The 21022-nt window shown below is 51.3% G+C and overlaps 1 protein-coding gene across 1 annotated transcript in view; it reads left to right on the forward strand.

The window, feature by feature from the left end:
• wdr88 (WD repeat domain 88) overlaps positions 1-21022 on the forward strand; it is a 46863-nt gene that overhangs the window by 24148 nt on the left and 1693 nt on the right. Inside the window, exons 6-9 of the mRNA XM_033035598.1 lie at positions 1181-1310; positions 15340-15521; positions 16656-16738; positions 19948-20016. Of these exons, the coding sequence (XP_032891489.1) occupies positions 1181-1310; positions 15340-15521; positions 16656-16738; positions 19948-20016 (464 nt within the window). The remainder of the gene's footprint in view (positions 1-1180; positions 1311-15339; positions 15522-16655; positions 16739-19947; positions 20017-21022) is intronic.

Genomic DNA, 21022 nt, shown 5'->3' on the forward strand with positions numbered 1-21022 from the left:
TCCTGTCCACCCCCACCCGTCCCGTCCCGTCCACCCCCACCCGTCCCGTCCACCCCCACCCGTCCCATCCACCCCACCCCCACCCGTCCCGTGCACCCCCACCCGTCCCGTCCACCCCCGCCCCACCCCCACCCGTCCCGTCCACCCGTCCACCCCCACCCGTCCCATCCACCCCCACCTCACCCCCACCCGTCCCGTCCACCCCCACCCGTCCATCCACCCCCACCCCACCCCCACCCGTCCCGTCCACCCGTCCACCCCCACCCGTCCCGTCCACCCCCACCCCACCCCCACCCATCCCGTCCACCCGTCCACCCCCACCCGTCCCGTCCACCCCCACCTCACCCCCACCCGTCCCGTCCACCCCCACCCGTCCCGTCCACCCCCACCCATCCCGTCCACCCCCACCCGTCCCGTCACCCCCACCCCCACCCGTCCCGTCCACACCCACCCCCACCTTTCCCGTCCACACCCACCCGTCCCGTCCACCCCAACCCGTCCCGTCCACCCCCACCCCCACCCGTCCCGTCCACCCCCACCCGTCCCGTCCACCCCCACCCCACCCCCACCCGTCCCGTCCACCACCACCCGTCCCGTCCACCCCCACCCGTCCCGTCCACCCCCACCCCACACCCACCCGTCCCGTCCACCCCCACCCGTCCCGTCCACCCCCACCCCCACCCGTCCCGTCCACCCCCACCCGTCCCATCCACCACCACCCCCACCCATCCGCACCACCCCGTCCCGTCCACCCCCACCCGTCCCGTCCCGTCAACCCCCACCCGTCCCGTCCACCCCCACCCGTCCCATCCACCCCACCCCCACCCGTCCCGTGCACCCCCACCCGTCCCGTCCCGTCCACCCCCACCCCCACCCGTCCCGTCCACCCCCACCCCCACCCGTCCCGACCACCCCCACCCCCACCCGCACCACCCCCACCCGCACCACCCCCACCCATCCGTACCACCCCGTCCCGTCCACCCCCACCCGTCCCGTCCACCCCCACCCGTTCCGTCCACCCCCACCCGTCCCATCCACCCCACCCCCACCCGTCCCGTCCACCCCCACCCGTCCCATCCACCCCCACCCGTCCCATCCACCCGTCCCGTCCCACCCTCACCGCTCCACCCTCTCTCTGTGTGAGCTGATACCCGGGTACATGTGTAGCGTCTTGGCACAGAGCAGCACGGCAGCACGGTGACACGGTGCCGGTTCAGCCCAGACGGACAGCGCGTGGCCTCCACATCCTGTGACCGCACAGCCCGGATTTGGGATATGCTGACCCGTCGCACCACCATCACCCTGCAGAGGTAGGCACGGCACGGCTGTGGGGGGCAGGGGGTGGGGGGTGGGGGGGGCAGGGTGAGTGGGAAGTGGAGGAGCAGGGGGCCAGTATAGGGCAAGGTGTGTTGATCAGCATGCTGTGGGTAGTATAGGGTGAGCTGCAGTGGGCAGTATGGGCAAGGTGCAGTGGGCACTATGGGGAAGGTGCAGTGGGCAGTATGGGGAAGGTGCAGTGGGCACTATGGGGCAAGGTGCAGTGGGCAGTGGGCAGTATGGGGCAAGGTGCAGTGGGCAGTATGGGGAAGGTGCAGTGGGCACTATGGGGCAAGGTGCAGTGGGCAGTATGGGGAAGGTGCAGTGGGCACTATGGGGCAAGGTGCAGTGGGCACTATGGGGAAGGTGCAGTGGGCACTATGGGGAAGGTGCAGTGGGCACTATGGGGCAAGGTGCAGTGGGCAGTATGGGGAAGGTGCAGTGGGCACTATGGGGAAGGTGCAGTGGGCACTATGGGGAAGGTGCAGTGGGCAGTGGGCAGTATGGGGCAAGGTGCAGTGGGCACTATGGGGAAGGTGCAGTGGGCAGTGGGCAGTATGGGGCAAGGTGCAGTGGGCAGTATGGGGAAGGTGCAGTGGGCACTATGGGGAAGGTGCAGTGGGCAGTGGGCAGTATGGGGCAAGGTGCAGTGGGCAGTATGGGGCAAGGTGCAGTGGGCACTATGGGGAAGGTGCAGTGGGCAGTGGGCAGTATGGGGCAAGGTGCAGTGGGCAGTATGGGGAAGGTGCAGTGGGCACTATGGGGAAGGTGCAGTGGGCACTATGGGGAAGGTGCAGTGGGCAGTGGGCAGTATGGGGAAGGTGCAGTGGGCAGTATGGGGAAGGTGCAGTGGGCAGTATGGGGAAGGTGCAGTGGGCAGTGGGCAGTATGGGGCAAGGTGCAGTGGGCAGTATGGGGAAGGTGCAGTGGGCAGTATGGGGAAGGTGCAGTGGGCAGTATGGGGAAGGTGCAGTGGGCAGTGGGAAGTATGGGGCAAGGTGCAGTGGGCAGTATGGGGAAGGTGCAGTGGGCAGTATGGGGAAGGTGCAGTGGGCAGTATGGGGAAGGTGCAGTGGGCAGTGGGCAGTATGGGGCAAGGTGCAGTGGGCAGTATGGGGAAGGTGCAGTGGGCAGTATGGGGAAGGTGCAGTGGGCAGTATGGGGCAAGGTGCAGTGGGCACTATGGGGAAGGTGCAGTGGGCAGTATGGGGCAAGGTGCAGTGGGCAGTATGGGGAAGGTGCAGTGGGCAGTATGGGGCAAGGTGCAGTGGGCACTATGGGGAAGGTGCAGTGGGCAGTATGGGGCAAGGTGCAGTGGGCAGTATGGGGAAGGTGCAGTGGGCAGTATGGGGCAAGGTGCAGTGGGCAGTATGGGGAAGGTGCAGTGGGCAGTATGGGGCAAGGTGCAGTGGGCAGTATGGGGAAGGTGCAGTGGGCAGTATGGGGAAGGTGCAGTGGGCAGTATGGGGAAGGTGCAGTGGGCAGTATGGGGAAGGTGCAGTGGGCAGTATGGGGAAGGTGCAGTGGGCAGTGGGCAGTATGGGGAAGGTGCAGTGGGCAGTATGGGGAAGGTGCAGTGGGCACTATGGGGAAGGTGCAGTGGGCAGTGGGCAGTATGGGGAAGGTGCAGTGGGCAGTGGGCAGTATGGGGAAGGTGCAGTGGGCACTATGGGGAAGGTGCAGTGGGCAGTGGGCAGTATGGGGAAGGTGCAGTGGGCAGTATGGGGAAGGTGCAGTGGGCAGTATGGGGAAGGAGCAGTGGGCACTATGGGGAAGGTGCAGTGGGCAGTGGGCAGTATGGGGAAGGTGCAGTGGGCAGTATGGGGAAGGAGCAGTGGGCACTATGGGGAAGGTGCAGTGGGCAGTGGGCAGTATGGGGAAGGTGCAGTGGGCACTATGGGGAAGGTGCAGTGGGCACTATGGGGAAGGTGCAGTGGGCAGTATGGGGAAGGTGCAGTGGGCAGTGGGCACTATGGGGCAAGGTGCAGTGGGCAGTGGGCAGTATGGGGCAAGGTGCAGTGGGCACTATGGGGAAGGTGCAGTGGGCACTATGGGGAAGGTGCAGTGGGCAGTGGGCAGTATGGGGCAAGGTGCAGTGGGCACTATGGGGAAGGTGCAGTGGGCACTATGGGGAAGGTGCAGTGGGCAGTGGGCAGTATGGGGCAAGGTGCAGTGGGCAGTATGGGGAAGGTGCAGTGGGCAGTATGGGGAAGGTGCAGTGGATGGTACTACTGCTCTGTTCCACGTGTAATCTCTTCATTTCGATAGCAAACTATTCTGATTCCCCCACCGGGTGTACACCTACTCTCCCCATCTCCTGTTACAGAACCATAATGACCTTGTCAGACATATCATCAGCAACTTTGGAAACTTTACATTTCATTGCCTCCTCCACTGCCCATTGCCCACTCCACCTTGCCCCATAATGACCACTCCACCTTGCCCCATAATGACCACTCCACCTTGCCCCATAATGACCACTCCACCTTGCCCCATAATGACCACTGCAGGCTTGTGTCATTTTGCATGCTGGGCCCATTATCAGCAGCTGCTCCTTTCAGCCCCTTGGGTGCCCACCATCGGTTCCCGGGGCTGTGTTAACAGTTTAGATTATTGGCACATGTACTGAGGTACAATGAAAAGCTTTTGTAGTGTGCTATCCCGTCAGCGGAAAAACAATACATGATTACAATCGAGCCATTTACAGTGTATAGATACATGATAAGGGAATAATGTTTAGTGCAAGGTAAAGCCAGCAAAGTCCCATCAAGGATAGTCCGAGGTCACCAATGAGGTAGATAGTAGTTCAGCACTGCTCCCTGGTTGTGATAGGATGATTCAGTTGTCTGATAACATTTGTGATAGGATGATTCAGTTGTCTGGGAAGAAATTGTCCCTTAATCTGGAGGTGAGCGTTTTTACACTTCTATAACTTTTGCCTGATGGAAGAGGGGAGAAGGGGGAGTGGCCAGGGTGCGACTCGTCCTTGATTATGCTGCTGGCCTTGCCTAGGCAGCGTGAGGTATAAATGGAGTCAATGGAAGGGAGACACAAAATGCTGGAGAAACTCAGTGAGACAGGCAGCATCTCTTGAGAGAAGGAATGGGTGATGTTTCGGGTCGAGACCCTTCTTCAGACAGATCTAGACTAGAAGGGAGACAAAAATGCTGGAGAAACTCAGCAGGTGAGGCAGCATCTATGGAGCGAAGGAATAGGTGACGTTTCGGGTCAAGACCCTTCTTCAGACTGATGTGGGGGTGGGGGGGGCGGGAAGAAGAAAGGAAGAGGCGGAGAGAGTGGGCTGTGGGAGAGCTGAGAAGGCGAGCAGAAGGAGGGAGAAAGCAAGGACTACCTGAAATTAGGGAAGTCAATGTTCATACCGCTGGGGTGTAAACTACCCAAGCGTAATATGAGGTGCTGCTCCTCCAATTTGCGGTGGGACTCACTCTGGCCATGGAGGAGGCCCAGACCAGAAAGGTCAGATCCGGAATGGGAGGGGGAGTTGAAGTGCTGAGCCATCGGGAGATCAGGTCGGTTAGTGCGAACCGAGCGGAGGTGTTGGGCGAAGCGATCGCCAAGCCTACGCTTGGTCACATCAATGTAGAGCAGCTGACACCTAGAGCAGTGGATGCAATAGATGAGGTTGGAGGAGGTGCAGGTGAACCTCTGCCTCACCTGGGAAGACTGCTTGGGTCTTTGAAGGGACAAATTGACCAGGGAGTTACGGAAGGAGCGGTCTCTGCGGAAAAACGAAAGGGGAGGGGATGGGAAGGTGTGGCCAGTGGTGGGATCCCGTTTGAGGTGGCGAAAATGTTGGAGGATTATTTGTTGTGTTGTTATTCGTCCCTTCCGACCCAAACCACCCCCTCCCCGGGCACTTTCCCTTGCAACCGCAGGAAATGCTACACTTGTCGCTTTACCTCCCCTCTTGACTCCATACAATGACCCAAGCAGTCTTTCCAGGCGAGGCAGAAGTTCACCTGCACCTCCTCCAACCTCACCTATTGCATCCGCTGCTCTAGGTGTCAGCTGTTCTACACCTCCGCTCGGTTCGCAATAACCAATCTGATCTCCCAGTGGCCCAGCAATTCAACTCCCCCTCCCATTCCAAATCCCACCTTTCTGTCCTGGGCCTCCTCCATGTGAGTGAGTCCCACCGCAAATTAGAGGAGCAGCTCCTGATATTTTGCTTGGGCAGTTTACACTGCATTTCTTTCTTAGACTAGAAGGGAGGTTGATTTGTGTGGTTCTGGGCCATGTCCACAATTCACTGCAATTTCTTGCGGTCTTGGATGGAGCTGTTCCCAAACCAGGCTGTGATGCATCCTGATAAAATGCTTTCAATGGTGCACCTGTAGAAGTTGGTGAGAGTTGTTGTGGACATGCCAAACCTTCTAAGCCTTCTAAGATCGTTGCTTCAATATGGGTATTAATTGTAGACTTTAGGAGAGCTCCCCCTCCCCTCCCCTCCCCCCACTCACCATTAACAACAGTCACATCTGTGGAGTCATTTAAGTTCCTTGGAAACGTCATCTACCGGGACCTTAAATGGGAGGTCACCATCGACTCCACAAACAAAAAGGCCCAACAGAGGATGTACTTCCTGCGGCAGTTGAGGAAACACAATCTGCCACAGGCAATGATGGTCCAGGTTTATACGGCCATCATAGAGTCTGTCCTCACCTTCTCCACCATGGTCTGGTTTGGCTCAGCCACCAAGCATGAAACCCGGAGGCTGCATCGCATCGTTCGATCAGCCAAGAAGGTTGTTGGCTGCAACCTTCCCCCCATCGACGAACTGTACACTGCAAGGGCCAGAAAGCAAGCGGGTAATATCATCTCAGACCCCTCTCACCCTGGCCACAAACTCTTAGAAGCACTTCCCTCTGGAAGGCGACTGTCAAAGTCTGCCACAGCCAGATATAAAAACTGTTTTTTTCCACAAGCAGTAGCTCCACTCAATAACCAAAAGTCTGTAGCCTCCTTTTGCTCTGGTATTCTTCACATGTTTAAATTAAAATGTTTTATTTTTAATTGTCTATTGTATATCATGTTGTTTCTTGCGAGCAAAGCACCAAGGCAAATTCCTTGTACAGTATGTATGCATATTTGGCTAATAAAATTTATTCAATTCAATTCAATTAAAAGGGTTGGCCAAGAGGAATTTTTGTTGATATTGACTGCTAGGATTTGAAGTTTTCAACCATCTCTCCTTCAACGCCGTCAATGCAAACTGGGGTATATGTACCGCTTCACTTCCTGGTCAATCACAATAGCCTTTTCTTGCTGACATTGAGAGAAAGGTTGACACAAAAAGTTGAATAGACAATCGACAATAGACAATAGGTGCAGGAGTAGGCCATTCGGCCCTTCGAGCCAATGTGATCATAGCTGATCATCCCCAATCAGTATCCCATTCCGGCCTTCTCCCCATAGCCCTTGACTCCACTATCTTTAAGAGCCCTATCTAGCTCTCTTGAAAGTATCCAGAGAACCGGCTTCCACAGCCCTCTGAGGCAGAGAATTTCACAGACTCACAAGTGTTTCCTCGTCTCCGTTCTAAATGGCTTACCCCTTATTCTTAAACTGTGGCCCCTGGTTCTGGACTCCCCCAACATTGAGAACATGTTTTCTGCCTCTAGCGTGTCCAAACCTTTAACAATCTTATATTTCAATAAGATTGCCTCTCACCCTTCTAAACTCCAGAGTGTACAAGCCCAGCCGCTCCATTCTCTCAGCATATGACAGTCCCGCCATCCCTGGAATTAACCTTATAAACCTACGCTGCACTCCCTCAATAGCAAGAATGTCCTTCCTCAAATTAGGGGACCAAAACTGCACACAATACTCCAGGTGTGGTCTCACTAGGGCTCTGTACAACTGTAGAAATCTGTACAACTCTTTGCTCCTATACTCAACTTCTCTTGTTATAAAGGCCGACATGCCATTCGCTTTCTTCACTGCCTGCTGTACCTGCATGCTTACTTTCATAGACTGATGTACAAGGACCCCCAGATCCCGTTGTACTTCCCCTTTTCCCAACTTGACGCCATTTAGATAGTAATCTGCCTTCCTGTTTTTGCAACCAAAGTGGATAACCTTACAATTATCTGCATTAAACTTCATCTGTCATGCATCTGCCCACTCCACCAACCTGTCCAAGTCACCCTGAAGTAACTCAGCGTGTCAGACACCATTTCTGGAGAAAAGGAACAGATGATGTTTCGGGTCAAGATCCTTCTTCAGACTGAGAGTCAGGAGAGAGGGAAACGAGAGGTGTAGATGGTGATGTAGAAAGTATAGAACAGATGAATGATAGATATGCAAAAAAGTAACAATGATAAAGGAAACAGGCTTAAATCAGAAGATTAAAGGGAGAACGTTAAATCAGAAGTGGCAGTGATGCAGTTGAACAAAGGGGACTATGAAGGCATGAGAGAGGAGCTGGCCAAGGTCTTTGGCAGGATAGATTGGAGGGCTCATCTAGGGAGGCTATTTGGGTGGAACTGAGAAGTGGGAAAGGTGTAGCAACACTTATAGGGGTGTATTATAGACCGCCAAATGGGGAACGAGAATTGGAAGAGCAAATATGTAAGGAGATAGCAGATATTAGTAGTAAGCACAAGGTAGTGATTGTGGGAGATTTCAACTTTCCACACATAGACTGGGAAACACATTCTGTAAATGGGCTGGATGGTTTGGAGTTTGTAAAATGTGTGCAGGATAGTTTTTTGCAGCAATACATAGAGGTACCTACTAGAGGAGGGGCAGTGCTGGACCTCCTGTTAGGAAATGAGACGGGACAGGTGGCGGAGGTATGCGTTGGGGAGCACTTCGGGTCCAGTGATCACAATACCATTAGTTTCAATATAATTATGGAGAAGGTCAGAACTGGACCTAGGGTTGAGATTTTTGATTGGAGAAAGGCTAACTTTGATGAGATGCGAGGATTTAAAAGGAGTGGACTGGGACATTTTGTTTTATGGGAAAGATGTAGAAGAGAAATGGTGGACATTTAAAGGGGAAATTTTAAAAGTACAGAATCTTTATGTTCCTGTTCGGTTGAAAGGAAACAGTAAAAATTGGAAAGAGCCCTGGTTTTCAAGGGAAATTGGACATCTTGTTCGGAAAAAGAGGGAGATCTACAATAATTATAGGCAGCATGAAGTAAATGAGGTGCTTGTGGAGTATAAGGAATGTAAAAAGAATCTTAAGAAAGAAATTAGAAAAGCTAAAAGAAGATATGAGGTTGCTTTGGCAAGTAAGGTGAAAGTAAATCCAAAGGGTTTCTACAGCTATATTAATAGCAAAAGGATAACGAGGGATAAATTGGTCCATTGGAGAAACAGAGTGGGCAGCTATCTGCAGAGCCAAAAGAGATGGGGGAGATATTGAACAATTTCTTTTCTTCGGTATTCACCAAGGAGAAGGATATTGAATTATGTGAGGTAAGGGAAACGAGTAGAGTAGTTATGGATACTATGAGTTTCAAAGTAAAAGAAGTACTGACACTTTTGAAAAATATAAAAGTGGATAAGTCTCCAGGTCCTGACAGGATATTCCCTAGGACATTGAGGGAAGTTAGTGTAGAAATAGCCGGGGCTATGACAGAAATATTTCAAATGTCATTAGAAACGGGAATAGTCCCCGAGGATTGGCGTACTGCGCATGTTGTTCCATTGTTTAAAAAGGGTTCTAAGAGTAAACCTAGCAATTATAGACCTGTTAGTTTGACTTCAGTGGTGGGAAAATTAATGGAAAAGATACTTAGAGATAATATATATAAGCATCTGGATAAACAGGGTCTGATTAGGAACAGTCAACATGGATTTGTGCCTGGAAGGTCATGTTTGACTAATCTTGAATTTTTTGAAGAGGTTACTAGGGAAATTGACGAGGGTAAAGCAGTGGATGTTGTCTATATGGACTTTAGTAAGGCCTTTGACAAGGTTCCTCATGGAAGGTTGGTTAAGAAGGTTAAACTGTTGGGTATAAATGCAGGAATAGCAAGATGGATTCAGCAGTGGCTGAATGGGAGAAGCCAGAGGGTAATGGTGGATGGCTGTTTGTCGGGTTGGAGGCAGGTGACTAGTGGGGTGCCTCAGGGATCTGTGTTGGGTCCTTTGTTGTTTGTCATGTACATCAATGATCTGGATGAAGGGGTGGTAAATTGGATTAGCAAGTATGCAGATGATACCAAGATAGGGGGTGTTGTGGATAATGAAGAGGATTTCCAAAGTCTACAGAGTGATTTAGGCCATTTGGAAAAATGGGCTGAAAGATGGCAGATGGAGTTTAATGCTGATAGATGTGAGGTGTTACACCTTGGCAGGACAAATCAAAATAGGACGTACATGATAAATGGTAGGGAATTGAAGAATACAGTTGAACAGAGGGATCTGGGAATAACCGTGCATAGTTCCTTGAAGGTGGAATCTCATATAGATAGGGTGGTAAAGAAAGCTTTTGGTATGCTAGCCTTTATAAATCAGAGCATTGAGTATAGAAGCTGGGATGTAATGTTAAAATTGTACAAGGCATTGGTGAGACCAAATCTGGAGTATGGTGTACAATTTTGGTCGCCCAATTATAGGAAGGATGTCAACAAAATAGAGAGAGTACAGAGGAGATTTACTAGAATGTTGCCTGGGTTTCAACAACTAAGTTACAGAGATAGGTTGAATAAGTTAGGTCTTTATTCTCTGGAGCGCAGAAGGTTAAGGGGGGACTTGATAGAGGTCTTTAAGATGATGAGAGGGATAGACAGAGTTGATGTGATCAAGCTTTTCCCTTTGAGAATAGGGAAGATTCAAACAAGAGGACATGACTTCAGAATTAAGGGACAGAAGTTTAGGGGTAACATGAGGGGGAACTTCTTTACTCAGAGAGTGGTAGCGGTGTGGAATGAGCTTCCAGTGGAAGTGGTGGCGGCAGGTTCGTTGGTATCATTTAAGAATAAATTGGATAGGCATATGGATGAGAAGGGAATGGAGGGTTATGGTATGAGTGCAGGCAGGTGGGACTAAGGGAAAAAAAATTGTTCGGCGCGGACTTGTAGGGCCGAGATGGCCTGTTTCCGTGCTGTAATTGTTATATGGTTATATGGTTATAGGTCGACAGGAAAAGGATCCCAGCAGGAATAATGGTGGAACAGCAATGGCAGGAATTTCTGGGCAAAATCCAGAAGATACAGGATCATTTCATTCCAAAGAGGAAGAAAGACTAAGGGGAGAAGAGGCAACCGTGGCTGACAAGGGAAGTTAGGGATGGAATAAAACAAAAATAAAAGATGTATAACATAGCAAAGAGTAGCGGGAAGCCAGAGAAACTAGGGGACAGAGGATCTAGGGAGACAGAGGAACTGAAAGAAATTTGCATTAGGCGAGAATTAGTATTGAGTAGACTGATGGGACTGAAGGCTAATAAATCCCCAGGGCCTGATAGTCTGCATCCCAGGGTACTCAAGGAAGTAGCTCCAGAAATAGTGGACGCATTGGTGATCATTTTCCAATGTTCTATAGATTCAGGATCAGTTCCCGAGGATTGGAGGGTAGCTAATGTTATCCCGCTTTTCAAGAAAGGAGCGAGTGAGAAAACGGAGAAATATAGACCAGTTAGCCTGACTTCGGTGGTGGGGAATATACTGGAGTCAATTATTAAAGAAGTAATAACGGCGCATTTGGATAGCAGTAAAAGGATTAGTCCAAGTCAGCATGGATTTATGAAAGGGAAATCATGCTTGACTAATCTTCTGGAATTTTTTGAGGATGTGACAAGTAAAATGGATGAAGGGGTGTCAGTGGATGTAGTGTATCTGGATTTTCAGAGCCTTTGAAAATTAGAGCACATGGTATTGGGGGTAGGATATTAACACGGATAAAAAATTGGTTGGCAGACAGGAAACAAAGAGTAGGAATATAACGGGTCTCTGTCAGATTGGCAGGCAGTGGCGAGTGGAGTGCCGCAAGGCTCGGTGTTGGGGCCTCACCTATTTACAATATATATGAATGATTTAGATGAAGGTGTAGCGGCACCTAGTGGTGGCCCTGGTAATGTCAAACCCTCGCTAATGGCTGGCGCGATCACATGAGCGGGGGAGCGTTTTTGCGGGTTTTCTGTAAAACTATTCATTCGAGCTCCACGCAGTTTGTGTGAGCATCGTTTATTTTGGCTGTCAATATCGACTCGGGTAATCATTTTATTTTCGTTTAAAAAATAAAGAACTTTGTTGTACCCGACTGACTCGACTCGCCAAAAAGGGATTAAAAGTAACACTAGCAAATTTGCAGATGACACAAAGTTGGATGGCAGATGCAGTATAATGTAGATAAATGTGAGGTTATCCACTTTGGCGGCAAGAACAATGAGGCAGATTATTATCTCAATGGTGTCAGATTAGGGAAAAATGAAGTGCACCGAGACCTGGGTGCCCTTGTACACCTGTCACTGAAAGTAAACATGCAGGAACTGCAGGCAGTGAAGAAAGCTAATGGCATGTTGGCCTTCACAACGAGAGGATTTGAGTATAGGAGTAAAGAGGTCCTTCTGCAGTTGTACAGGGCCCTGGTGAGACCACATTTGGAGTATCGTGTGCCGCTTTGGTCTCCTAATTTGAGGAAGGGCATCCTTGCTATTGAGGCAGTGCAGCGTAGGTTCACGAGGTTAATCCCCAGGATGGCGGGACTGTCATGAGGAAAGATTGGAAAGACTGGGCTTGTATTCACTGGAAGTTAGAAGGATGAGAGGGAATCTTATAGAAACATATCAAATTATTAAGGGACTGGACAGGCTAGATGCAGGAAAAATGTTCCCAATATTGGGGGAGTCTAGAACCAGGGGCCACAGTCTAAGAATAAAGGGGAGGCCATTTAAATCTGATGAACTCCAGAGAGTTGTGAATTTGTGGAATTCCCTGCCACAGAGGGCAGTGGAGGCCAATTCACTTGATGAATTTAAAAGAGAGTTAGATAGAACTCTAGGGGCTAGTGGAATCAGGGGATATGGGGAGAAGGCAGGCATGGGTTACAGATTGTGGATGATCAGCCATGATCACAATGAATGGTGGTGCAGGCTCGAAGGGCCAAAAGGCCTCCTCCTGCACCTATTTTCTATGTTTCTAGGCCAGGTGAGAACACATACAGACAATGGGACTCAACAAGCTGGTACAACTTCGATGGGGAGGGATGGAGACACAGGGAATGCAAGGGTTACCTGAGGTTAGAGCAATCAATACTGATACCACTGGGCAGTAAGCTTCCCAAGCAAAATATGAGATGCTGCTCCTCCATCTTGTCAAATGGGATAGTCAAGGACGGAGTTAAAGGGAAAGAGAGTAAAGGGATAATTAATGACCCCAGAATTAACGGGAAAGGAAGCTCACAAAGGGATAGGAGAGTATGGCCAAGTGTAATAGGGATCGATGTGAAAGGCGAGATGCGTAAGGAATTAAAAGTATTGTATATGAATGCACGAAGTATAAGAAGTAAGGTGGATGAGCTTGAGGCTCAGTTAGAGGTTGGTAGATATGACATTGTGGGGATTACTGAGACGTGGCTGCAGGAGGATCGGGCCTGGGAACTAAATATTCAGGGTTATCTATATTACTAAATCTCTGATCTTGACCACTTTTGGCCAACTGTGCTGCGATTTCTGAGCGAACGCCGCCACCTACGCCCGTCATTTTTGGCCACCTCGCTCAGAGCCCCCCTCCGCCGTATGAGTGCAGAGGATTTCCAATGTTCGATCGATTCAGGATCAGTTCCTGTGGATTGGAGGATAGCTAACGTTATCCCACTTTTCAAGAAAGGAGCGAGAGAGAAAACGGGAATTACAGACGTTAGCCTGACTTCGGTGGTGGGAAAGATGCTGGAGTCAATTATTAAAGAGGTAATAATGGGGCATTTGGATAGCAGTAAAAGGATTAGTCCATGGGTTTATGAAGGGGAAATCATGCTCGACTAATCTTCTGGAATATTTTGAGGATGTGACAAGTAAAATGGATGAAGGGGTGCCAGTGGATTGAGTGTATCTAGACTTTCAGGAAGCCTTTGATAAGGTCCCGCACGGGAGACTAGTGACTAAAATTAGAGCACATGGTTTTGGGGGTAGGGTGTTGACATGGATATAAAATTGGTTGGCAGACAGGAAGCAAAGAGTAGGAGTGAACGGGTCCTTTTCAGAATGGCAGGCAGTGGCGAGTGGAGTGTCGCAAGGCTCGGTGTTGGGTCGCAACTGTTTACCATATATATTAATGATTTGGAAGAGGGAATTAAGTGCAACACTGGCAAGTTTGCGGATGACACAAAGCTGGGTGGCAGTGTGAACTGTGAAGAGGATGTTAGGATGTTGCAGGGTGACCTGGACAGGTTGGGTGAGTGGGCAGATGCATGGCAGATGCAGTATAATATAGATAAATGTGAGGTTATCCACTTTGGCGGCAAAAACAAGGGGGCAAATTATTATCTCAATGGGGTTTGGTTAGGCAAGGGGGAGGTGCAGCGAGTCCTGGTACTCCTTGTACACAAGTCACTGAAAGTAAGCGTGCAGGTACAGCAGGCAGTGAAGAAAGCTAATGGAATGTTGGCCTTCATAACAAGAGGATTTCAGTATAGGAGTAAAGAGGTTCTTCTGCAGTTGAATAGGGCTCTGGTGAGACCACATCTGGAGTATTGTGTCCAGTTTTGGTCTCCTAATTTGAGGAAGGCAGTGCAGCGTAGGTTCACGGGATTGATCCCTGGGATGACGGGATTGTCATATGAGGAAAGATTGAAAAGACTAGGCTTGTATTCACTGGAGTTTAGAAGGATGAGGGGAGATCTTATGGAAACATATAAAATTATAAAAGGACTGGACAAGCTAGATGCAGGAAAAATGTTCCCAATGTTAGGCGAGTCCAGAACCAGGGACCACACTTAGAATAAAGGGGAAGCCATTTAAGACTGAGGTGAGAAAAAACTTTTTCACCCAGAGAGTTGTGAATTTGTGGAATTCCCAGCCACAGAGGGCAGTCGAGGCCAACTCACTGGATGGATTTAAGAGGGAGTTAGATAGAGCTCTAGGGGCTAGTGGAAACAAGGGATATGGGGAGAAGGCAGGCACGGGTTATTGATAGGGGACAATCAGCCATGATCACAATGAATGGTGGTGCTGGCTCGAAGGGCCGAATGGCCTCCTCCTGCACCTATTTTCTATGTTTCTAATTTGCATTTGGCCTCATTCTGGCAATGGGGGATGCCTAGGACAGAAAGGTCAGTGTGGGAATGGGAAGGGAATGAAAGTGTTTGACAACCGGGAGATGGGGTAGGTCCAGGTGGACAGAGCGAAGGTGTTCAGCGAAACGATTACCCAGTCTAAGTTTGGTCTTGCCAATGTATAAGAATCCACACCTTGAACAACGGATACAGTAGATGAGGTTGGGGGAGGTGCAAGTGAACCTCTGCCTCACCTGAAAGGACTGTCGGGGTCCTTGGACAGAGTCGAGGGAGGAGGTATAGGGACAGGTGTCTCGACACCAGGACAAGAGGTTCTCTAGCTTCCAGCCTCGATTCTCTCACCCATTATCTCTTGTGATTGGGAGATTCTACGATAGTTTGGTTTGTCCAGTTGATATGTAGATTAAGAAAGAGGGGTAGATTTGGCTAAGGATTCAGCGCTGCCCCTTGCCCCTCAGCCCTCGCTTTTGTAGCCGGAGGCCACATACAGAGGCTAGGGTAGGGTGGGATGGGGCATGAAAGTGGTGGCACCAGGCAGCTTGGTCACCCCTGCAGACTGACATTCTGCAAAGCCTTCACCCAATCTACAGTGTAGAGGCCACACCGTAAATACTGGATGGGGTGCTAACTCCCAACTAATATGTTCTCTACCTCTCTCTCCTCCCCTCCCACTCTCCCCAACTCTCTTCTCCTCCCTCCACCCCCTACCCTGACCCTTTCTCCCCTTCCATCCATGCCCTTCCCCCTCTACCATGGCCCCTCCCTCACCCTTTACCCTAATCCCCTCTGCTGCTTTCTCTCCCCTCCCCAGGCATGGGAATGTGGTTTCAGACTGCTGCTTCACACAGCAGGGGAACGCACTCTGCACATCCTCCTGGGACAGGACGCTGCTGATTTGGGACGTCTCCGTGGGTCAGTTCCGCTCCCAGGGCCCCCTGAAGCTGGCAGGTGGACACAGGGGCTGCGTCAGCTCCTGTACCTTCTCCCGGGACGGTGAGTGGACGCGGCAATACCGGGCTGGTAAAGCAGCGCCGAGACCAGCTGGCGAGAGAGGCCGACCACACACGGCACACACTCCCCACACAAAGGGACACACACACACACACACACACACACTCCCCACACTGAGGGAGACACACACACACACACACACACACACACACTGAGGGACACACACACACACACACACTGAGGGACACATACACTGAGGGACACACACACACACACTGAGGGACACACACACACACACACACACTGAGGGACACACACACACACACTGAGGGACACACACACACACACTGAGGGACACACACACACACACACACACACTGAGGGACAGACACACACACACTGAGGGACACACACACACACACTGAGGGACACACACACACTGAGGGACACACACACACACACACTGAGGGACACACACACACTGAGGGACACACACACACACTGAGGGACACACACACACACACACTGAGGGACAGACACACACACACTGAGGGACACACACACACACACACTGAGGGACAGACACACACACACTGAGGGACACACACACACACACACTGAGGGACAGACACACACACACTGAGGGACACACACACACACTGAGGGACACACACACTGAGGGACAGACACACACACTGAGGGACACACACACACACACAGAGACTGAGGGACACACACTGAGGGACAGACACACACACTGAGCGAGACACAGACACACCACACTGAGGGACACACACTGCCAGCTTGCCAGGAGGTCTCTGTGTGAGGTCACTGGCAGCCCCGGGACAGGCATCATGTGTAGAGGCAGCTGGGTGGGGCTGCAAGCTGCCAGCAGTGATCCAGAGTCAGCCTCCAATGTCAGTTCCACCGCGAACCCACAAACATTGGGCCCGGGAACTAGTGCTGACTGATTACACGCAGGCCCCGACTGACCAGCTGAACAGCCCCCGCTGCCCCCCTCTCTAAAATAGGCGCAGTGGAGTGTGATCAGGAGCGGGAACCCTGAATGATTCCTTCTCTCTCTCATCCAGGGTCACGGGCAGTGACGGGGAGTGGCAACTGAGATAGGATATTAATTCGTTTATCTATGTGTTGCCGTGTGTTATTGTCCTGCAGCCAACCTGATCGTGGCGGGATCGTATGACCACTCGGTATCAATCTGGGACACGGCTGGTCTGTACACCAAGCTGGTCTTGAAGGTACTGCCCTTGGTTCAACTGCCACACAGCCAGGACGTTGATAGACGTGAGGGTGGGGGGAAGCCTGGTGCCCGAGGCTTGGGGGGGGGTGGGGGGAGGGGGGGAGATGACGCGTGGGACCTTGCGTCGGCTCCACCAGCAGCGACCAACCAACGATGACCAAGGAGCTTCTGGCACTGGGACTGGGGTGAGGCGAGCTCCGGGCGGGGTCTCACACACAAGGGAATGGCCCGGCTGGGACGTGATGAGCAGTACATGTTGTCTATGACTTTAGCAAGGGCCTTTGACGAGGTTCCCATGTGGTTGGCAGGTCCATGTCACATGGCAGGGGGTGAGCTAGCTGATGGCAGAATGTGGCAGTGAGTGCACGTGACCAGTGGCGTGCCCCTGGGTCAGCACTGTGCTCATTGCACTGATCATTAACATGGATGACACCAGGATTAGTGGTGCGATTGGCAGTGAAGGAGGTTATCTAAGATAACAACAGGGTCTACCTAAATCTACAGGGGAACTGCGCCAAGGAACGGCAGGTGGAATTTAACAGACGTGTGGTTGATGCATTTTGGTCCGTTATAGCAGAGCAGGACACACACACATTGGATGTCAGTTTAGGTTAGTGTCACGTGTACCAAGGTACAGTGAAAAGCTTGTTTGTATGCGATCCGGTCAGTGGAAGGTTGTACATGGTCACAATCGAGCCGTCCACATTGTACAGATACAAGATAAAGGGAATAACGTTTAGTGCAAGCTAAAGTCTAGTAAAGTCTGATTAAAGGTAGTCCGAGGGTCTCCAATGACAGAATGTAGAGTACTGTGAAACAGTACACAGTTCACCATAGAAACATAGAAAGTAGGCGCAGGAGGACGCCATTCGACCCTTCGAGTCAGCACCGCCATTCATTGTGATCATGGCTGATCGTCCCCAATCAATAACCCGTGCCTGCCTTCTCCCCATATCCCTTGACTCCACTAGCCCCTAGTTCTCTATCTAACTCTCTCTTAAATCCACCCAGTGATTTGGCCTCCACTACCCTCTGTGGCAGGGAATTCCATAAATTCACAACTCTCTGGGTGAAAACGTTTTTTCTCACCTCAGTCTTAAATGACCTCCCCTTTATTCTAAGACTGTGGCCCCTGGTTCTGGACTCGCCCAACATTGGGAACATTTTTCCTGCATCTAGCTTGTCCAGTCCTTTTATAATTGTATATGTTTCTATAAGATCCAAAGGGGTTACACGAGTAGACTGGGTGGTGAAGAAGGTATATGGCACCGAAGATAGATACAAAAAGCTGTGTAACTCAGCGGGTCAAACAGCATCTTTGGAGAAAAGGAATGAGCGACGTTTTTGGTCTGAAGAAGGGTCTTGACCTGGGTCAAGACCCTTCTTCAGACCCAAAACGCCACCCGTTCCTTCCCTCCAGAGATGCTGTCTAATCTGCTGAGTTACTCCGGCATTTTGTGTCTATCTTCGGTTTAAACCAGCATCTGCAGTTCCTTCCTACATTGGTATATGGCACACTTGTCTTCAGTCAGGGCATTGAGAACAGTAATTGGGACGTCATGTTACATTGTTCAGCTCACACATGGAGCACTGTGTGCGGTTCTGGTCACCACACTATAGGGGGGCTGCACGAAAGGTCACTGGGTCAGAGGGTTCGACGCACGGAGCCGCTAAATCCATCTGGAGGACATCCGTCACTTCCGGTATATGTTATTAATGCTAAAAACGCCTACCTGTTAAAAACCGCCAAAATGTTGAATTTGGGGTCGGGGTAAGTGTGAGAGACATGTACCCAACTTTAGAATTCCAAACGTGAAGCGAAATGAAGGTAAAGAGAAGCGAGAACTGAAGGGACAACAGCAGCTAAAGTGCTTGGTAAACATTGGCCGGGCAGATATCGGAATTGAAAATATTGGGAATTATCCAGTTTGCTCACTGCATTTCATCAAGTAAGGCATTATTTGTGTTTTTTCTTGATTCCTTTGGTATCTAAAAATTCTCAGATAAATCTGGCTGTAAATTTTTCTTCAGATGCGTTTTCATTTTGTATGTAAAACCCACGGGAACTATGGGCGATTTAAAAAAATTACAGCCAGATTTATCACTTCTGAAACTTTTTAGATGCCAAAGGAATCAAGAAAAAACACCTCAGTTGATGAAATGCAGTGAGCAAACGGCCAATGTTCGCCAAGTACTCTGTCTGTTGTCCCTTCAGCTTTCGCTTCTATCTGCCGTCATTTCTCCTCACTTTCGGAATTCTGAAGTAGGCTAAATGTCTCACACGCTTATCCCGATTTCCATAATTATTTACAGGCAAAAATTGACAATTTCAGCGGGTTTTAACGGGCCCGCTATACTGGAAACTATGGAAAGTGCCTACCCGACTGCCGTGAAACCTCCCTATAGGAGGGATGTCATCAAGCTATAGAGGGAGCACTGAAGGTTCACACGAGTGTTGCTGGGACTGGAGGGCTTGAGATGTGAGGGGAGATTGGATAAAGGAAGTACAGAGGGATAGAGGTCATGTACGGGCAAGTGGGCCCAGCTCAGAGAGACTGTGGGTGAGTGAGCACGGACAAGTTGCACCAAAGGGCCGTATTCCGTGTCTCGGGGTGGTTCAAGGCGGGGCATAGAGAGGGGATGTTCAGGTCCAGGTGACACGCGGGTGGGGACAGCAGGGAACCAAGGGCTGGAGAAGGTTGTTGCGTTGCGGCCGTCATTGGGACAGTGGTCCGATCACCGGCCACCGCGCCCTGCACCAGCACAACCCCCTCGCTGTGCCCAGCCCCCTGCTCGGCACACTTGGGGGGGGGGGGGGGGGTTCACTCCACCGGTACCGCAACCGTGCCGCGATCCCAACCATCCCAATGCTGCTCTTCGGCCCACACGGGACACCAGGACACTGCAGGAGACCCTGTCGCTGCGAGGAGTCCACGTCCCGCACTGGTTTCCAATCCCCTCTGCCAACAGGTTGGAGTAAAAACTCCAGCACGGAGAAGAGGGGTCGATTGGCCTGTTGGTGAGAAGTGTGTCTGGGAGCAGACGTAGGGAGGTGGGGTGAGGGGGCGGATGGCGAGGAGGGAGCGAGGAGCAGAGAGGGCTGAAGGAGGCGGGGAGGGAGAGGAGGACGTGGGCGGGGAGGGAGAGGAGGGCGGGAGCGGGGAGGGAACGCCACCGCTGACCAGTTGGGGGTTGTTCCCCACACAGGACCACAATGACTGGGTGACGGACGTGGACATTTCCGCGGACAACGCCAGAGTTCTGTCCGCCTGCAAGGTAATGACCCCCGGCCACAATACCCCCACTCACTGCCCCAGATATACAGCACGGATACAGGCCCTTCGGCCCACACCGACCATCCATCACCCGTTCACACTGGTTTCAGCGGCTGTACCGCCGCGCCGCGGGTTGATCTGGCCTCATACATGCGCACAAGCAACAGCGGGGTTCAGCCTCGGAGACCCGCCTCAGCGCGGAGCTCCGTGCCGCTGGATGCAGTGTCTCATTGCTGACCCCTGGTTGGGCAAATGCCCCCCCCCCCCCCCCCCCCCACCCCCCACAAAACAAAGCCAAATATTGGGGGGGAGGGTTGTTCGGTCGCGGTCTACTGGCGAAAAATGATACAAAGTGCTGGAGTGACTCGGCGGGTCAGGCAGCATCTCTGGAGAACAGAGTGTGAAGGAGGATCACGACCCTAACCGTTATAAGGCCACAAGTGATAGGAGTAGAATTTGGCCATTCTGCCCAACAAGTCTACTCCGCCATTCAATCATGGCTGATCTATCTCTCCCTCCTAATTCCATTCTCATGCCATCTCCCCACAACCTCTGACACCTGTACTAACCAAGAATCTATCTAGCTCTGCCTTCAAAATATCCACTGACTTTACCTCCACAGCCTTCAGTCAAAAAAATCCACAGATTCACCACCCTCTCACTAAAGAAATTTATCATCTTCCTAAAAGAACGTCCTTTAATTCTGAGGCTATGACCTCTAGTCATAGACTCTCACACTAGTGGAATCATCCTCTCCACATCCACTCTATCCAAGCCTTTCACTATTCTGTACGTTTCGATGAAATCCCCCCTCATTCTTCCATATTCCAGCGAGTCCAGGCCCAGTGCCGACAAACGCTCATCATAGATAAACCTACTCATACCTGGGATGATTCTTGTAAATCTCCTCTGGACCCTCTCCAGGGCCAGCATACCCTTCCTCAGGTATGGTGCCCAAAACTGCTCACAATTTTCCCGATGCGGCCTGACCAGCGCTTTATAGAGCC

This window comes from Amblyraja radiata, chromosome 17 (assembly GCF_010909765.2).
Source record: "Amblyraja radiata isolate CabotCenter1 chromosome 17, sAmbRad1.1.pri, whole genome shotgun sequence".
NCBI classification, from domain to species: domain Eukaryota; kingdom Metazoa; phylum Chordata; class Chondrichthyes; order Rajiformes; family Rajidae; genus Amblyraja; species Amblyraja radiata.